General features: G+C 54.3%; 1 protein-coding gene across 4 annotated transcripts in view; it reads left to right on the forward strand.

The window, feature by feature from the left end:
• The window catches only part of MICAL3 (microtubule associated monooxygenase, calponin and LIM domain containing 3), an 84108-nt gene that overhangs the window by 56415 nt on the left and 12201 nt on the right, over positions 1 to 15492 (forward strand). For 2 of the 4 annotated variants that reach the window (XM_069762904.1, XM_069762905.1), the window contains exons 20-27: positions 32 to 227; positions 1480 to 1721; positions 2891 to 3043; positions 11001 to 11102; positions 11404 to 11511; positions 11599 to 11675; positions 11858 to 13613; positions 14025 to 14119. In XM_069762904.1, the coding sequence (XP_069619005.1) occupies positions 32 to 227; positions 1480 to 1721; positions 2891 to 3043; positions 11001 to 11102; positions 11404 to 11511; positions 11599 to 11675; positions 11858 to 13613; positions 14025 to 14119 (2729 nt within the window). Of the gene's footprint in view, positions 1 to 31; positions 228 to 1479; positions 1722 to 2084; positions 2175 to 2890; positions 3044 to 9491; positions 9555 to 11000; positions 11103 to 11403; positions 11512 to 11598; positions 11676 to 11857; positions 13614 to 14024; positions 14120 to 15492 lie in introns of all 4 variants that reach the window. The other 2 variants (XM_069762907.1, XM_069762903.1) reach the window with 2 other exon arrangements.

Genomic DNA, 15492 nt, shown 5'->3' on the forward strand with positions numbered 1-15492 from the left:
TTATGCCGGGATATGTTGTTTGTTTTTTCAGGTCCCAGTATAAACTGTGAGGATCACACGGCAGCGAAAAGACTGCGAGCCACGCCGGAGCGTATCGAGCTGGAGAACTACAGAGTGTCCATGCAAAAAGAGGAGCTGGAAGAAGTTCCAGAGGAGACGCTGGCGGAGCACAATCTGAGCAGCCTGCTGGATAAGGGAGGACAAGACGAGGAGGAGGCCGCCAGCAGGTGAGCACAGCGCACATATTATAGGACTCGTATTCCTGTACGTAGGGGCAGTATTATAGTAGTTATATTCTTGTACATAGGGGCAGTATTATAGCAGTTATATTCTTGTATATAGGGGCAGTATTATAGTAGTTATATTCTTGTATATAGGGGCAGTATTATAGTAGTTATATTCTTGTACATAGGGGCAGTATTATAGCAGTTATATTCTTGTATATAGGGGCAGTATTATAGTAGTTATATTCTTGTACATAGGGGCAGTATTATAGCAGTTATATTCTTGTACATAGGAGCAGTATTATAGTAGTTATATTCTTGTATATAGGGGCAGTATTATAGTAGTTATATTCCTGTACATAGGAGCAGTATTATAGGAGTTATATTCTTGTACATAGGGGGCAGTATTATAGTAGTTATATTCTTGTACATAGGGGCAGTATTATAGTAGTTATATTCTTGTACATAGGGGCAGTATTATAGTAGTTATATTCTTGTACATAGGAGCAGTATTATAGTAGTTATATTCTTGTACATAGGAGCAGTATTATAGTAGTTATATTCTTGTACATAGGGGGCAGTATTATAGTAGTTATATTCTTGTACATAGGGGCAGTATTATAGTAGTTATATTCTTGTACATAGGAGCAGTATTATAGGAGTTATATTCTTGTACATAGGAGCAGTATTATAGGAGTTATATTCTTGTATATAGGAGCAGTATTATAGTAGTTACATTCTTGTACATAGGGGCAGTATTATAGCAGTTATATTCTTGTATATAGGGGCAGTATTATAGTAGTTATATTCCTGTACATAGGAGCAGTATTATAGGAGTTATATTCTTGTACATAGGGGGCAGTATTATAGTAGTTATATTCTTGTACATAGGAGCAGTATTATAGTAGTTATATTCTTGTACATAGGGAGCAGTATTATAGTATATATTCTTGTACATAGGGGCAGTATTATAGTAGTTATATTCTTGTACATAGGAGCAGTATTATAGGAGTTATATTCTTGTACATAGGGGCAGTATTATAGTAGTTATATTCTTGTACATAGGGGCAGTATTATAGTAGTTATATTCTTGTACATAGGGGCAGTATTATAGTATATATTCTTGTACATAGGGGCAGTATTATAGTAGTTATATTCTTGTACATAGGAGCAGTATTATAGGAGTTATATTCTTGTACATAGGGGCAGTATTACACTGGTGTTGGTGTGGTTGTATATTGTGGTGTTTTTGCAGTAGCTCAGAGTCTGAGATGGAGGAAGATGAGGAGGAGGATGAGGAGGAGGAGGATGGTTATGAACCTGCGCCCTCCTCTGATCTTGGCGGTGTGCCCTGGAAGGAGGCTGTGAAGATTCATGCTAAACTGAAGGGTCGGAGTCTGGATGAAATGGAAGCCGATCGGGCTGTGGATCCGGGTGTCGGTGAGGATGAGGAGGAGGATGACGAAGATGATGATGAGGAGGAACCGTCTAGTGAAGGTGGGTTTATATATGTGCACATGGTGGTTATTTTCGTCACCCCACACTTAGTGCTGGTAGAGGAGTTTTCTTCTAACGTTGTGGACTTCGTTACAATTTGGGTCATATTTTAGTCCTTTTTTTAACCATTTAATCCCGGATTCACCGCTCCGCGGACTGGATGATGGTCTGGAGGGGCCATTATTCGTATTATGGGCCCCGGACCTCACCAATGTGTCGGTGGTTCGGAGCGCGAGGACTTCTTATCTCATGCCTTTCTTCTCCCATTGACCTCTCCTGTCATCTCATCTTTCTCTGCTTCTCTCTTTGTCTCCATCTCTGTGGGGGCGGGGAGGGGCGACTCCACTGCGCCACCGTGTGCAGAGGGTGAGTATTGCCCCTGGGAGAGAGAACTGCAGCAGGGTCTATGGCTTCAGCGTATCTCTGATGAAGACGCAGTTGGTACATTTAAAGGTATCCCGCCTTTGCCGCCACCACCACCACCTTTTTATTTTGTCCTTTACGGCGATGGATATTTAACACCTGGAATAATTCCGACACCACTGAAAATGTCCTCTAGATTTGCGCCCTTTACTCCGCACACACCCAGAGCTGCATTACTAAGTCTTCTGCTTTCAGACGTGCAGGAGGCCGAGTGCATGATCTCCCTGGGCAGAATCCTGAGCGCTAACAGCGAGGCAGCGCCATAGTTTTCAGTGCTGTTGGAGGCTTCCTGCGCGCATGAGTTACCTCTGATATTGATTCTTTTCTTTGTTCCCTGCATGGGCTAATCCCAGCACCAGCCTGGAAATAAGATGATTTCTGCTGGGGCCCCGCAGTGTATTGCATGGTGCCATTTTATATCGCTGGCTTTGGGCCACTCTAATATTTAGAGGAGTAGTCATGGCCATTTTCCCCTGCAGCGAACACTAACAGACCGTAATGTGATTGGACGCTGCCTGTCTGGTGCAGGGTCCGCCGGACTCATTGAGAAGTGTTGGGGGGTCTGTAGATGGCAGGGGTTGGGTCAGGGGGTCGCTGATGCTCATTAACCCTTGCACCCTGCTTCAATATCCTAACATTACGCAGTGTCTCTGCTCCTGTCTCTGTGTAACTGTCTCTTCTGTCTCTGTTCTCCTTCACTGTCCTGTACCTCGTGTCTCTGCCTCTTACCTCGCGCCTCCCTCCAGCCGGGAACCTCAGACTTCAGCAAGCGCTGACCCCCGTGGACCCCATGGAGATAAAAGTGGATGTCCACTGGACTCATGTCCACAAGGTTCGCCAAGAGCAGGATGGGGTTAACACAGAGGGGGAAGAAGTGGGCACGTCTTCTCCTTCTAAAGGTAATGCCCCCTGATGGCGGTGCAAATAATTATATTGATTTGGGGGGGAGGGGTGGTTATTTTCCAGGTAAGTTCACACAATGTTATGTGTAATTCACTGAACCGCCGAAGAACTACAAGTTCCAGCGCTTCTTAGTAGCCAGATTCAGGATCTCATCAACACTGACCTATGAGAGCAATTCTCTATATTCACTACTGCCCCCCCAGTGGGCTGCGACATTCTCACTACTGACCCCCAGTGGGCTGCGACATTCTCACTACTGCCCCCCCAGTGGGCTGCAACATTCTCACTACTGCCCCCCCAGTGGGCTGCAACATTCTCACTACTGCCCCCCCAGTGGGCTGCAACATTCTCACTACTGCCCCCCCAGTGGGCTGCAACATTCTCACTACTGCCCCCCCAGTGGGCTGCAACATTCTCACTACTGCCCCCCCAGTGGGCTGCAACATTCTCACTACTGCCCCCCCAGTGGGCTGCGACATTCTCACTACTGCCCCCCCAGTGGGCTGCGACATTCTCACTACTGCCCCCCAGTGGGCTGCGACATTCTCACTACTGACCCCCAGTGGGCTGCGACATTCTCACTACTGACCCCCAGTGGGCTGCGACATTCTCACTACTGACCCCCAGTGGGCTGCGACATTCTCACTACTGACCCCCCCAGTGGGCTGCGACATTCTCACTACTGCCCCCCCAGTGGGCTGCGACATTCTCACTACTGCCCCCCAGTGGGCTGCGACATTCTCACTACTGCCCCCCCAGTGGGCTGCGACATTCTCACTACTGACCCCCAGTGGGCTGCGACATTCTCACTACTGCCCCCCCAGTGGGCTGCGACATTCTCACTACTGCCCCCCCAGTGGGCTGCGACATTCTCACTACTGCCCCCCAGTGGGCTGCGACATTCTCACTACTGACCCCCAGTGGGCTGCGACATTCTCACTACTGACCCCCAGTGGGCTGCGACATTCTCACTACTGACCCCCAGTGGGCTGCGACATTCTCACTACTGACCCCCCCAGTGGGCTGCGACATTCTCACTACTGCCCCCCCAGTGGGCTGCGACATTCTCACTACTGCCCCCCAGTGGGCTGCAACATTCTCACTACTGCCCCCCCAGTGGGCTGCAACATTCTCACTACTGCCCCCCCCAGTGGGCTGCGACATTCTCACTACTGCCCCCCCAGTGGGCTGCGACATTCTCACTACTGCCCCCCCAGTGGGCTGCAACATTCTCACTTCTGCCCCCCCAGTGGGCTGCAACATTCTCACTACTGCCCCCCCAGTGGGCTGCGACATTCTCACTACTGCCCCCCCAGTGGGCTGCGACATTCTCACTACTGACCCCCAGTGGGCTGCGACATTCTCACTACTGACCCCCCCCCAGTGGGCTGCGACATTCTCACTACTGACCCCCAGTGGGCTGCGACATTCTCACTACTGACCCCCCAGTGGGCTGCGACATTCTCACTACTGACCCCCAGTGGGCTGCGACATTCTCACTACTGACCCCCAGTGGGCTGCGACATTCTCACTACTGCCCCCCAGTGGGCTGCGACATTCTCACTACTGACCCCCAGTGGGCTGCGACATTCTCACTACTGACCCCCAGTGGGCTGCGACATTCTCACTACTGACCCCCAGTGGGCTGCAACATTCTCACTACTGCCCCCCCAGTGGGCTGCGACATTCTCACTACTGCCCCCCCAGTGGGCTGCGACATTCTCACTACTGCCCCCCCAGTGGGCTGCGACATTCTCACTACTGACCCCCAGTGGGCTGCGACATTCTCACTACTGACCCCCCAGTGGGCTGCGACATTCTCACTACTGCCTCCCCCCCAGCCCCCCCCCCCCCCCCCCCGGGGGCTGTGACATTCTCACTACTGACCCCCAGTGGGCTGCGACATTCTCACTACTGACCCCCAGTGGGCTGCGACATTCTCACTACTGACCCCCAGTGGGCTGCGACATTCTCACTACTGACCCCCAGTGGGCTGCGACATTCTCACTACTGACCCCCAGTGGGCTGCGACATTCTCACTACTGACCCCCAGTGGGCTGCGACATTCTCACTACTGCCCCCCCCCCCCCCCCAGTGGGCTGTGACATTCTCACTACTGCCCCCCAGTGGGCTGCGACATTCTCACTACTGACCCCCAGTGGGCTGCGACATTCTCACTACTGACCCCCAGTGGGCTGCGACATTCTCACTACTGCCCCCCCCCCCCCCCCCAGTGGGCTGTGACATTCTCACTACTGCCCCCCCCCCCCCAGTGGGCTGTGACATTCTCACTACTGACCCCCAGTGGGCTGCGACATTCTCACTACTGACCCCCAGTGGGCTGCGACATTCTCACTACTGACCCCCCAGTGGGCTGCGACATTCTCACTACTGACCCCCCAGTGGGCTAGTGGGCTGCGACGTTCTCACTACTGCCCCCCCCAGTGGGCTGTGACATTCTCACTACTGCCCCCCCAGTGGGCTGTGACATTCTCACTACTGCCCCCCCAGTGGGCTGTGACATTCTCACTACTGACCCCCCCCCCCCAGTGGGCTGCGACATTCTCACTACTGACCCCCCCCCCCAGTGGGCTGCGACATTCTCACTACTGCCCCCCAGTGGGCTGCTACATTCTCACTACTGACCCCCCCAGTGGGCTGTGACACATTCTCACTACTGCCCCCCCAGTGGGCTGTGACATTCTCACTACTGACCCCCCAGTGGGCTGCGACATTCTCACTACTGACCCCCCAGTGGGCTGTGACATTCTCACTACTGACCCCCCAGTGGGCTGTGACATTCTCACTACTGACCCCCCAGTGGGCTGTGACATTCTCACTACTGACCCCCAGTGGGCTGTGACATTCTCACTACTGACCCCCAGTGGGCTGTGACATTCTCACTACTGACCCCCCAGTGGGCTGCGACATTCTCACTACTGACCCCCCAGTGGGCTGCGACATTCTCACTACTGACCCCCCAGTGGGCTGCGACATTCTCACTACTGATCCCCCCAGTGGGCTGCGACATTCTCACTACAGCCCCCCAGTGGGCTGCGACATTCTCACTACTGACCCCCCCCAGTGGGCTGCGACATTCTCACTACTGCCCCCCCAGTGGGCTGGGACATTCTCACTACTGACCCCCCAGTGGGCTGCGACATTCTCACTACTGCCCCCCAGTGGGCTGCGACATTCTCACTACTGACCCCCCAGTGGGCTGCGACATTCTCACTACTGACCCTCCCAGTGGGCTGCGACATTCTCACTACAGCCCCCCAGTGGGCTGCGACATTCTCACTACAGCCCCCCAGTGGGCTGCGACATTCTCACTACTGACCCCCAGTGGGCTGTGACATTCTCACTACTGACCCCCAGTGGGCTGCGACATTCTCACTACTGCCCCCCAGTGGGCTGCGACATTCTCACTACTGACCCCCAGTGGGCTGTGACATTCTCACTACTGACCCCCCAGTGGGCTGTGACATTCTCACTACTGACCCCCCCCCAGTGGGCTGTGACATTCTCACTACTGACCCCCCCCCCAGTGGGCTGTGACATTCTCACTACTGACCCCCCCCCAGTGGGCTGTGACATTCTCACTACTGACCCCCAGTGGGCTGTGACATTCTCACTACTGACCCCCCAGTGGGCTGTGACATTCTCACTACTGACCCCCCCCCAGTGGGCTGTGACATTCTCACTACTGACCCCCCAGTGGGCTGCGACATTCTCACTACTGACCCCCCAGTGGGCTGCGACATTCTCACTACTGATCCCCCCAGTGGGCTGCGACATTCTCACTACAGCCCCCCAGTGGGCTGCGACATTCTCACTACTGACCCCCCCAGTGGGCTGCGACATTCTCACTACTGCCCCCCCAGTGGGCTGGGACATTCTCACTACTGACCCCCCAGTGGGCTGCGACATTCTCACTACTGCCCCCCAGTGGGCTGCGACATTCTCACTACTGACCCCCCAGTGGGCTGCGACATTCTCACTACAGCCCCCCAGTGGGCTGCGACATTCTCACTACAGCCCCCCAGTGGGCTGCGACATTCTCACTACTGACCCCCAGTGGGCTGCGACATTCTCACTACTGACCCCCCCAGTGGGCTGCGACATTCTCACTACTGCCCCCCCAGTGGGCTGGGACATTCTCACTACTGACCCCCCAGTGGGCTGCGACATTCTCACTACTGCCCCCCAGTGGGCTGCGACATTCTCACTACTGACCCCCCAGTGGGCTGCGACATTCTCACTACAGCCCCCCAGTGGGCTGCGACATTCTCACTACAGCCCCCCAGTGGGCTGCGACATTCTCACTACTGACCCCCAGTGGGCTGTGACCTTCTCACTACTGACCCCCAGTGGGCTGTGACATTCTCACTACAGCCCCCCAGTGGGCTGCGACATTCTCACTACTGACCCCCAGTGGGCTGTGACATTCTCACTACAGCCCCCCAGTGGGCTGCGACATTCTCACTACAGCCCCCCAGTGGGCTGCGACATTCTCACTACTGACCCCCAGTGGGCTGCGACATTCTCACTACTGACCCCCAGTGGGCTGTGACATTCTCACTACTGCCCCCCAGTGGGCTGCGACATTCTCACTACTGACCCTCCCAGTGGGCTGCGACATTCTCACTACAGCCCCCCAGTGGGCTGCGACATTCTCACTACAGCCCCCCAGTGGGCTGCGACATTCTCACTACTGACCCCCAGTGGGCTGTGACATTCTCACTACTGACCCCCAGTGGGCTGCGACATTCTCACTACTGCCCCCCAGTGGGCTGCGACATTCTCACTATTGACCCCCAGTGGGCTGTGACATTCTCACTACTGACCCCCCAGTGGGCTGTGACATTCTCACTACTGACCCCCCCCCAGTGAGCTGTGACATTCTCACTACTGACCCCCCCCAGTGGGCTGTGACATTCTCACTACTGACCCCCCCCCAGTGGGCTGCGACATTCTCACTACTGACCCCCAGTGGGCTGTGACATTCTCACTACTGACCCCCCAGTGGGCTGTGACATTCTCACTACTGACCCCCCCCCAGTGGGCTGTGACATTCTCACTACTGACCCCCCCCAGTGGGCTGCGACATTCTCACTACTGACCCCCCAGTGGGCTGTGACATTCTCACTACTGACCCCCCAGTGGGCTGGGACATTCTCACTACTGACCCCCCAGTGGGCTGCGACATTCTCACTACTGACCCCCCAGTGGGCTGTGACATTCTCACTACTGACCCCCAGTGGGCTGCGACATTCTCACTACTGACCCCCCCCCCCCCCAGTGGGCTGGGACATTCTCACTACTGACCCCCCCAGTGAGCTGCTACATTCTCACTACTGACCCCCCCCCCCCCCCCCCAGTGGGCTGGGACATTCTCACTACTGACCCCCCCAGTGAGCTGCTACATTCTCACTACTGACCCCCCAGTGGGCTGCGACATTCTCACTACTGACCCCCCAGTGGGCTGTGACATTCTCACTACTGACCCCCAGTGGGCTGCGACATTCTCACTACTGACCCCCCCCCCCCCCCCCCCAGTGGGCTGGGACATTCTCACTACTGACCCCCCCAGTGAGCTGCTACATTCTCACTACTGACCCCCCAGTGGGCTGCGACATTCTCACTACTGACCCCCCAGTGGGCTGTGACATTCTCACTACTGACCCCCAGTGGGCTGCGACATTCTCACTACTGACCCCCCCCCCCCCCCCCCCCAGTGGGCTGGGACATTCTCACTACTGACCCCCCCAGTGAGCTGCTACATTCTCACTACTGACCCCCCAGTGGGCTGGGACATTCTCACTACTGACCCCCCAGTGGGCTGTGACATTCTCACTACTGACCCCCCAGTGGGCTGCGACATTCTCACTACTGACCCCCCAGTGGGCTGCGACATTCTCACTACTGACCCCCCCCAGTGGGCTGCGACATTCTCACTACAGCCCCCCAGTGGGCTGCGACATTCTCACTACTGACCCCCCCAGTGGGCTGCGACATTCTCACTACTGCCCCCCCAGTGGGCTGGGACATTCTCACTACTGACCCCCCCCCAGTGAGCTGCTACATTCTCACTACTGACCCCCCCCAGTGAGCTGCTACATTCTCACTACTGCCCCCCAGTGGGCTGGGACATTCTCACTACTGCCCCCCAGTGGGCTGTGACATTCTCACTACTGCCCCCCAGTGGGCTGTGACATTCTCACTACTGCCCCCCAGTGGGCTGTGACATTCTCACTACTGCCCCCCAGTGGGCTGCGACCTTTCAGGTGACATCCTGCGAGAAGGATCTGAATACCTGCACTGAATGGGTTAATCCCATATTGATATGACCTTCTTTCTTGCCTGATTATGAGGGTCTCGCCCCCGGGGCCCCCGTGTTCCTCCACTTTCTTATATATATTGTGTTGTTTTATTTTGTCGCAGCACTCCTGCTCCCCTCCCACCGCCATGATCCCGTAAGAGCGTGGCTGGAGACCGTACCCGGAGGTAGATGATGGGGGGAGGTCACTGTGCCCGCCCTGTACTCAGCAGTGTGGCTGTGCTGCTGCACCGCGCCCTGCATGCTCGCTCGCTCGCTTGCTCGTGCCGTGGCTTGATCTGCGCCATTCTGCCCCTTCACTCACCAGTGGATGTTCAGTTCCTGGTTCCACTTTTCTCACAGGAGGATTCGTGCGGCCCCGTTACACCCTCCGACCTTTCACTTGGTGCCCGGGACCGCTGTCCCCATGTAGCTGATCTCTGCTTGCTGTGACTGAATGGTGACCTTCCTGTCCTGACCATGCACAGCTGCAGTGTTCGTTACTGTGAGTCAGAGCTCTGTTTTCATTCCCTGGCAGCAAGCAGAGTTATTGGAAACGGTAAAGTTGTTACTTTTGCCGAACTTTTCACATTCTGTTTAACCCTTTACCGTCTCACATGGCAGAAGGAGGTGATAAAGCAGCGGCTGCCCTGCTCTCAGCGTTGGCCATCACTAGCGGCACGTGTGCAGCTTGCCTTTATTTCCCATCTGTAACACCGCACACCATTAACCTTTCAGCTGCTGGGATTCCCAATATCCCTCCTGCCCTGAGTGCGGGGCGTAGGAAGCTGAGATGTGTGGTGCTGTTAGCCGGCTCCTGTGCTTCGGGACACGTGGAGGCGACGGGCGGGATAGTGGGCTTTACTGTAGGGGTTGAATAAGCTTTGGGTGTTTTACCCTTCTTCTGCCAGCAGGGGGCATCATGGCTCGTATTCGGAGACCCTTATTGGGGGTCCAGGTAAAGCCAGATACTTTTAGGATACTTGCCCCAATAAGGAGGTGATTTTCATCGCTACTTAAGCTAATAATTCCTTAAAGGGACACTGTCACCTGAATTTGGAGGGAACAATCTTCAGCCATGGAGGCAGGGTTTTTGGGTTTTTGATTCACCCTTTCCTTACCCGCTGGCTGCATGCTGGCTGCAATATTACATTGAAGTTCATTCTCTGTCCTCCGTAGTACAGGCAATCTTGCCTTGTGCAGGCGTGTACTACGGAGGACAGAGAATGAACTTCAATCCAATATTGCAGCCAGCGGGGAAGGAAAGGGTGAATCAAAAACCCTGCCTCCATGGCTGAAGATTGTTCCCTCCAAATTCAGGTGACAGTGTCCTTTTAAAGGTGCAGCTTCACTTTCTTAGATCAAATGTGGCATCTGTAGATTATGCAGAGCTACAAGTCCCAGCAATGACTTGCAGAGTATTTGCTAGATCATTGTGCAGCGCCCCCTGCTGGCGGGATACGGTCACAGCTGCTTGTCTGCAGAGCTAACTAATGAGTGAAGGAACTAACCCCCGGTCAGTGTACCGCCTGCTGTGTGCCGTCTCCGCTGCCTCCCCTGCGCTCCCCCTAACGTCGCTCTCTTCTTCCCCTTCCCCGGTGGTCTCTTTGCTGCTTCCCACCCTCCTCCCTCAGTCGCCTGTGAGGATGAAGAGGCCGAGGCTGAGGTGCTGGGGACTGGTCTTCTAGAGGCTGGCGCAGGAGGTGATGGGGACACGTCTGCAGATCTTGGTGACGGTATGTGGCCTCTGATCTTTCCCATTTTTATAGATTGGGAAATTGGTTGTCAGACATCCCCTGACCCTGCTTGGTACAGAGCAATGCCTGACAACCTTCCTCCTGCGCTCCTGCTGCATGCAACTGGCGCAAACTCCCTGTAGCGATAAACCTCTGATGAGCAAAACGTCACTTCTAGGTGAAATCCGAATTCTGCTTATTACTTGCAGTAACCTCAGTCCTCCATAGGAGGGCGCCGCACCCTGACAGTGTGTCCCCCGTCCCCTATAGAAACGCTAACCCTTAATATCTTGTCGCTCAGATGACGACATCCCATCCGACGCGGAGGCCGAGGAGAGACTTCAGCAGTCAGAGAGGCTGAGGCTCAGACTAGACGAGGGGTCCGATGCGCCTTCCAGGGGACAGAACGGTAAGGATTGGGGAAGATCGTAACCGTCCTGAATCTTGGACTCGGCTTGGTGGTATAACGTAAATGCTGGTTGGTGTGTTCCTGCAGAGTCTGACAGAGGTTCCTGTGCAGCTTCAGCGACCCCCGAGCCTGAAGTCTTCAGCCCTAAGGCGGAGAGTGAGAAGGTGCGTGTAGTCACCGCTGCAGGGTTTTACCTTCTATTTTTGCCATAAATGTGTTTTTTTTTTTTATTCCTTTCATTTGTGTAGCTGAACTGCGGTACGTCTAATCTAAGAACCTCGGGCATGTTGTCGGCGCCCCTAGTGGCCAGGTTAATTCTTACACTGATGACCTTTTGCTTCTGCAGGTCTCAGTGTTGACTCCCAAGGAGCAGACTTCACCCAGTATCCGATTCTTTCCGGACCCCTACGTCCCGAGAGCTGGCAGCAAAGCCTCAACTCCGTTAGAACCAAAAGCTTTTACCCCGGTTTCGCCCGTTTGTTCCCAGCCAACCCCAACACAAGAACTGGTAACCCCGACGTCTCCTACAAAATCCTCATCAATTCCACCTCTCCTGCGACCCATGAGGTCACCGTCTTCCCCTATATGCTCTCAACCCTTACCTTCCACCGAGGTGGTCACCATTCCCCCCACCACCAAGTCGCCTGTTTGTCTGCAGCCAAGTCCGGTCATCACTTCCACCCCTCTAGCCAAGCTGCCGTTTAGCAGCCATGTAGTGCGGACAGACTCGTTGACCAGCCCCAATTCAGAAGAGGCTTTGAAACGTATTGACCTCATAGAGGAATTTTGGACCAAAAGTGCCGAGATTCGTCGTAGCCTCGGATTGACGCCTGTGGAGCGGAGCAGAACATCAGAGGTCAGTTTTCAATCCATGGAGCCCTCTGCAGCCAGGACCCCGGTGTCTAAAGCTTCGCAAGGTGATTTGAAGTCTCCACCTCTGATAACTCATCACGTCCTCAAGAAAGTGAATCCCAGTAGACTGGACCCCGAGCTCCTGTCACCCCTTACTCCTATTTCTCCATCTGAAAAGGAACTGAAAAGCTCTGAGGGTGAAAGGAGAGATTTGTCCACCAGTTCAGGTCTCGGACTGAATGGCAGTAATTCCAATACTCGAACAGCGGCCAGTGAGAGTTTCAACACCTCTGACTCTGCCCTGCTTACTCCACCTTCTAGTCCTCCTCCTCCACCGCCACAAGGAGAAGAGCCTGCTACGCTCCAAAAATGCCTAGCCTCCTGGCAGAATGGACCAGAATCCATCCCATCGCCGCTTCCCCAAGCTAAGGTGAAATCACCAGATGTTCCTCAGCCCCCAAAATTGGAAGAAGTTCGTAAGTCCTTCGTTGAGAGCGTGGACGAGATCCCTTTTGCTGATGATGTGGAAGACACCTACGATGAGAGAACAGATAACTCCAGCCTCCACGAGAGGTTCTTCACGCCTCCAACAAGTCGGACTAAGCTCCAGAGACTGCCCTTGACTAAGGAGAATGGAGAACTTCCATCTTCTGTAGAAAGAGGTCGTCACAGGAAAAGACTTCTTCCGCAATTGACTACTGAAGCTAAAGAGCTGGCCGAGGAGAGGATGAGGGCGAGGGAGAAGTCTGTGAAAAGCGCGGCCTTGAGGGACGTCATGGCCCAACAGCTTCACAAGATGAAGCAGCTGGAAACCGTGCAGGCGCCTCACCGAGGGTCAGTTCTGTCTTCCACCAAACTCTCTCCTCGCCTCCCTGCAGAGTCCAGAGCTCTAGCCGAGGCGCCGACTCTCAGACTAGGAACTGCAGATGAACTTTTTCTATCGTCTCTGCCAGCTGAGGGCTCAATAACCTCATCGGAAGGTTCGGGGGGTGGGAAACCCAAGAAGAGGCCTTCATTGTTCTCCCCAAGGAAGAAGGAGAAAAAGTCCAAGGGAGAGATGAGCCGCCTGTCTGACAAACAGGACGACGGCACCAAACCTAAATCACTGTGGAAGTCTGTCTTCTCTGGTTATAAGAAGGAGAAGAAGAAGAAGAAGTCGGCGGATGAGAAGTCTACACCGAGCACTCCTTCGAGCACCACCACCGTGGACTCCGGGAATGTTAAAGTGTCCAATGTGGTCCGCGGAGCAGGTAATGTCCAGATGATGGTTCTTGGTCACCTCCCACTGCTATAATACCTATCCCTTATACTTATGTCCTAGATCAGGTGCGGGTGTGTATGGTTGGTATTAGAAGTTGAGCCCACCATACAGAGCGCGTGCCAGGTTGTCCCAACCTGGAGGATCACCCGCTCATTCTTACTGCACATTGAACGCTGTAAAAACAAAAAATTGGGGGGGGGGAGGGTTAACTATTTCAACCTACTTTGATTTTTTTTTTGATTTTTTTTTTACCCATTTTTCAAACTATTATTTGGTAAAATAAGTCATGGTTTTGCTATAGGGACCGGAAAATAAGTTATGGTAGTCACAAAAAAAAAAAAGTTGAAATGTGACCTGGTCGGAAAGAGGTTAATATGCGTCCTCCAATCTTGTCCCATAGAACTTCCGCTCAGACGACACCTGAGCTTCTCTGAGGATTCTGATCTTTCCAGCGATGACGTTCTTGAGAAATCCTCACAGAAGTCCAAGCGCGAGGTAAGCGGCTCTGCGCAGCGGCCGACGGCTTCACCACTTATCACTGGTGGGGTGAATATATTGATCTCATGTTTCCATCTCTCAGCGTCGCCGCCGTGATCCCAATATTCATGTGAAAAGAGAAGAGGTATCGGTCTGGGTAGCTGGTGCTAGTTAGCCTGGTCTGGTGCTAGTTAGCCTGGTCTGGTGCTAGTTAGACTGGTCTGGTGCTAGTTAGCCTGGTCTAGTGCTAGTTAGACTGGTGTGGTGCTGGCTGGAGTGTTTGTGCTGGCTCGTGGTGCTGGCTGGAGTGTTTGTGCTGGCTCGTAGTGCTGGCTGGAGTGGGTGAGGTGCTGGCTGGAGTGTTTGTGCTGGCTCAAGGTGCTGGCTGGAGTGCTTGTGCTGGCTGGAGTGGGTGAGGTGCTGGCTGGAGTGTTTGTGCTGGCTCAAGGTGCTGGCTGGAGTGCTTGTGCTGGCTCGTGGTGCTGGCTGGAGTGGGTGAGGTGCTGGCTGGAGTGTTTGTGCTGGCTCAAGGTGCTGGCTGGAGTGCTTGTGCTGGCTCGTGGTGCTGGCTGGAGTGGGTGAGGTGCTGACTGGAGTGTTTGTGCTGGCTCGTGGTGCTGGCTGGAGTGGGTGAGGTGCTGGCTGGAGTGTTTGTGCTGGCTCAAGGTGCTGGCTGGAGTGCTTGTGCTGGCTCGTGGTGCTGGCTGGAGTGCTTGTGCTGGCTGGAGTGCTTGTGCTGGCTGGAGTGCTTGTGCTGGCTCGTGGTGCTGGCTTTTACAAATGGCCTTAAAGTGTGATAGTTTATCACCTCACCACTGAAACCCTAAGGCTACGTTCACATTTGCGTTGTTGGGCGCAGCGTTGGCGACGCATGCGTTGTCATAAGACCCTACAGATCAAGATTTTCGGCACAGGGAAAACGCTACAAGTAGCGTCCTCTGCGCCCTGTCTTGTGTGTCTATATGACGCATGCGTCGTACAACGCATACCGGCGTATGTCCATGCGCCCCCCATGTTAAAGATAGGGGCGCATGACGTATGCGTCGACGACACTGCGCCCCAAGGCGCAAATGTGAACGTAGCCTAAGCCGTTGGGGTGTCCCTCTTTGTGTGGCTGTTGAGGGTCTCCCAAAGTGCCCCGCTCCCACTAACTGTAGCCAGGAGGTGTTTAAGAGACGCGGTGTTTTAGCTCATGCCGCGACGCCTCCTGTGGCGGCCATCATCCTCCAGCTGCCGCCATGTTTTTATGTCACGATGGTTTGTGTGGCGCTCAGGTGAGATGGTCGTGACTCGCCATTTCCCGGTCTGTGGTTGTCTCGTCTGCTCTGTCCCCGCCGCCGCCATGTCCTGACAAACATTGTTAATGGTTAATTTCACCTCCAGCCGCGCTA

This window comes from Ranitomeya imitator, chromosome 4 (assembly GCF_032444005.1).
Source record: "Ranitomeya imitator isolate aRanImi1 chromosome 4, aRanImi1.pri, whole genome shotgun sequence".
NCBI classification, from domain to species: domain Eukaryota; kingdom Metazoa; phylum Chordata; class Amphibia; order Anura; family Dendrobatidae; genus Ranitomeya; species Ranitomeya imitator.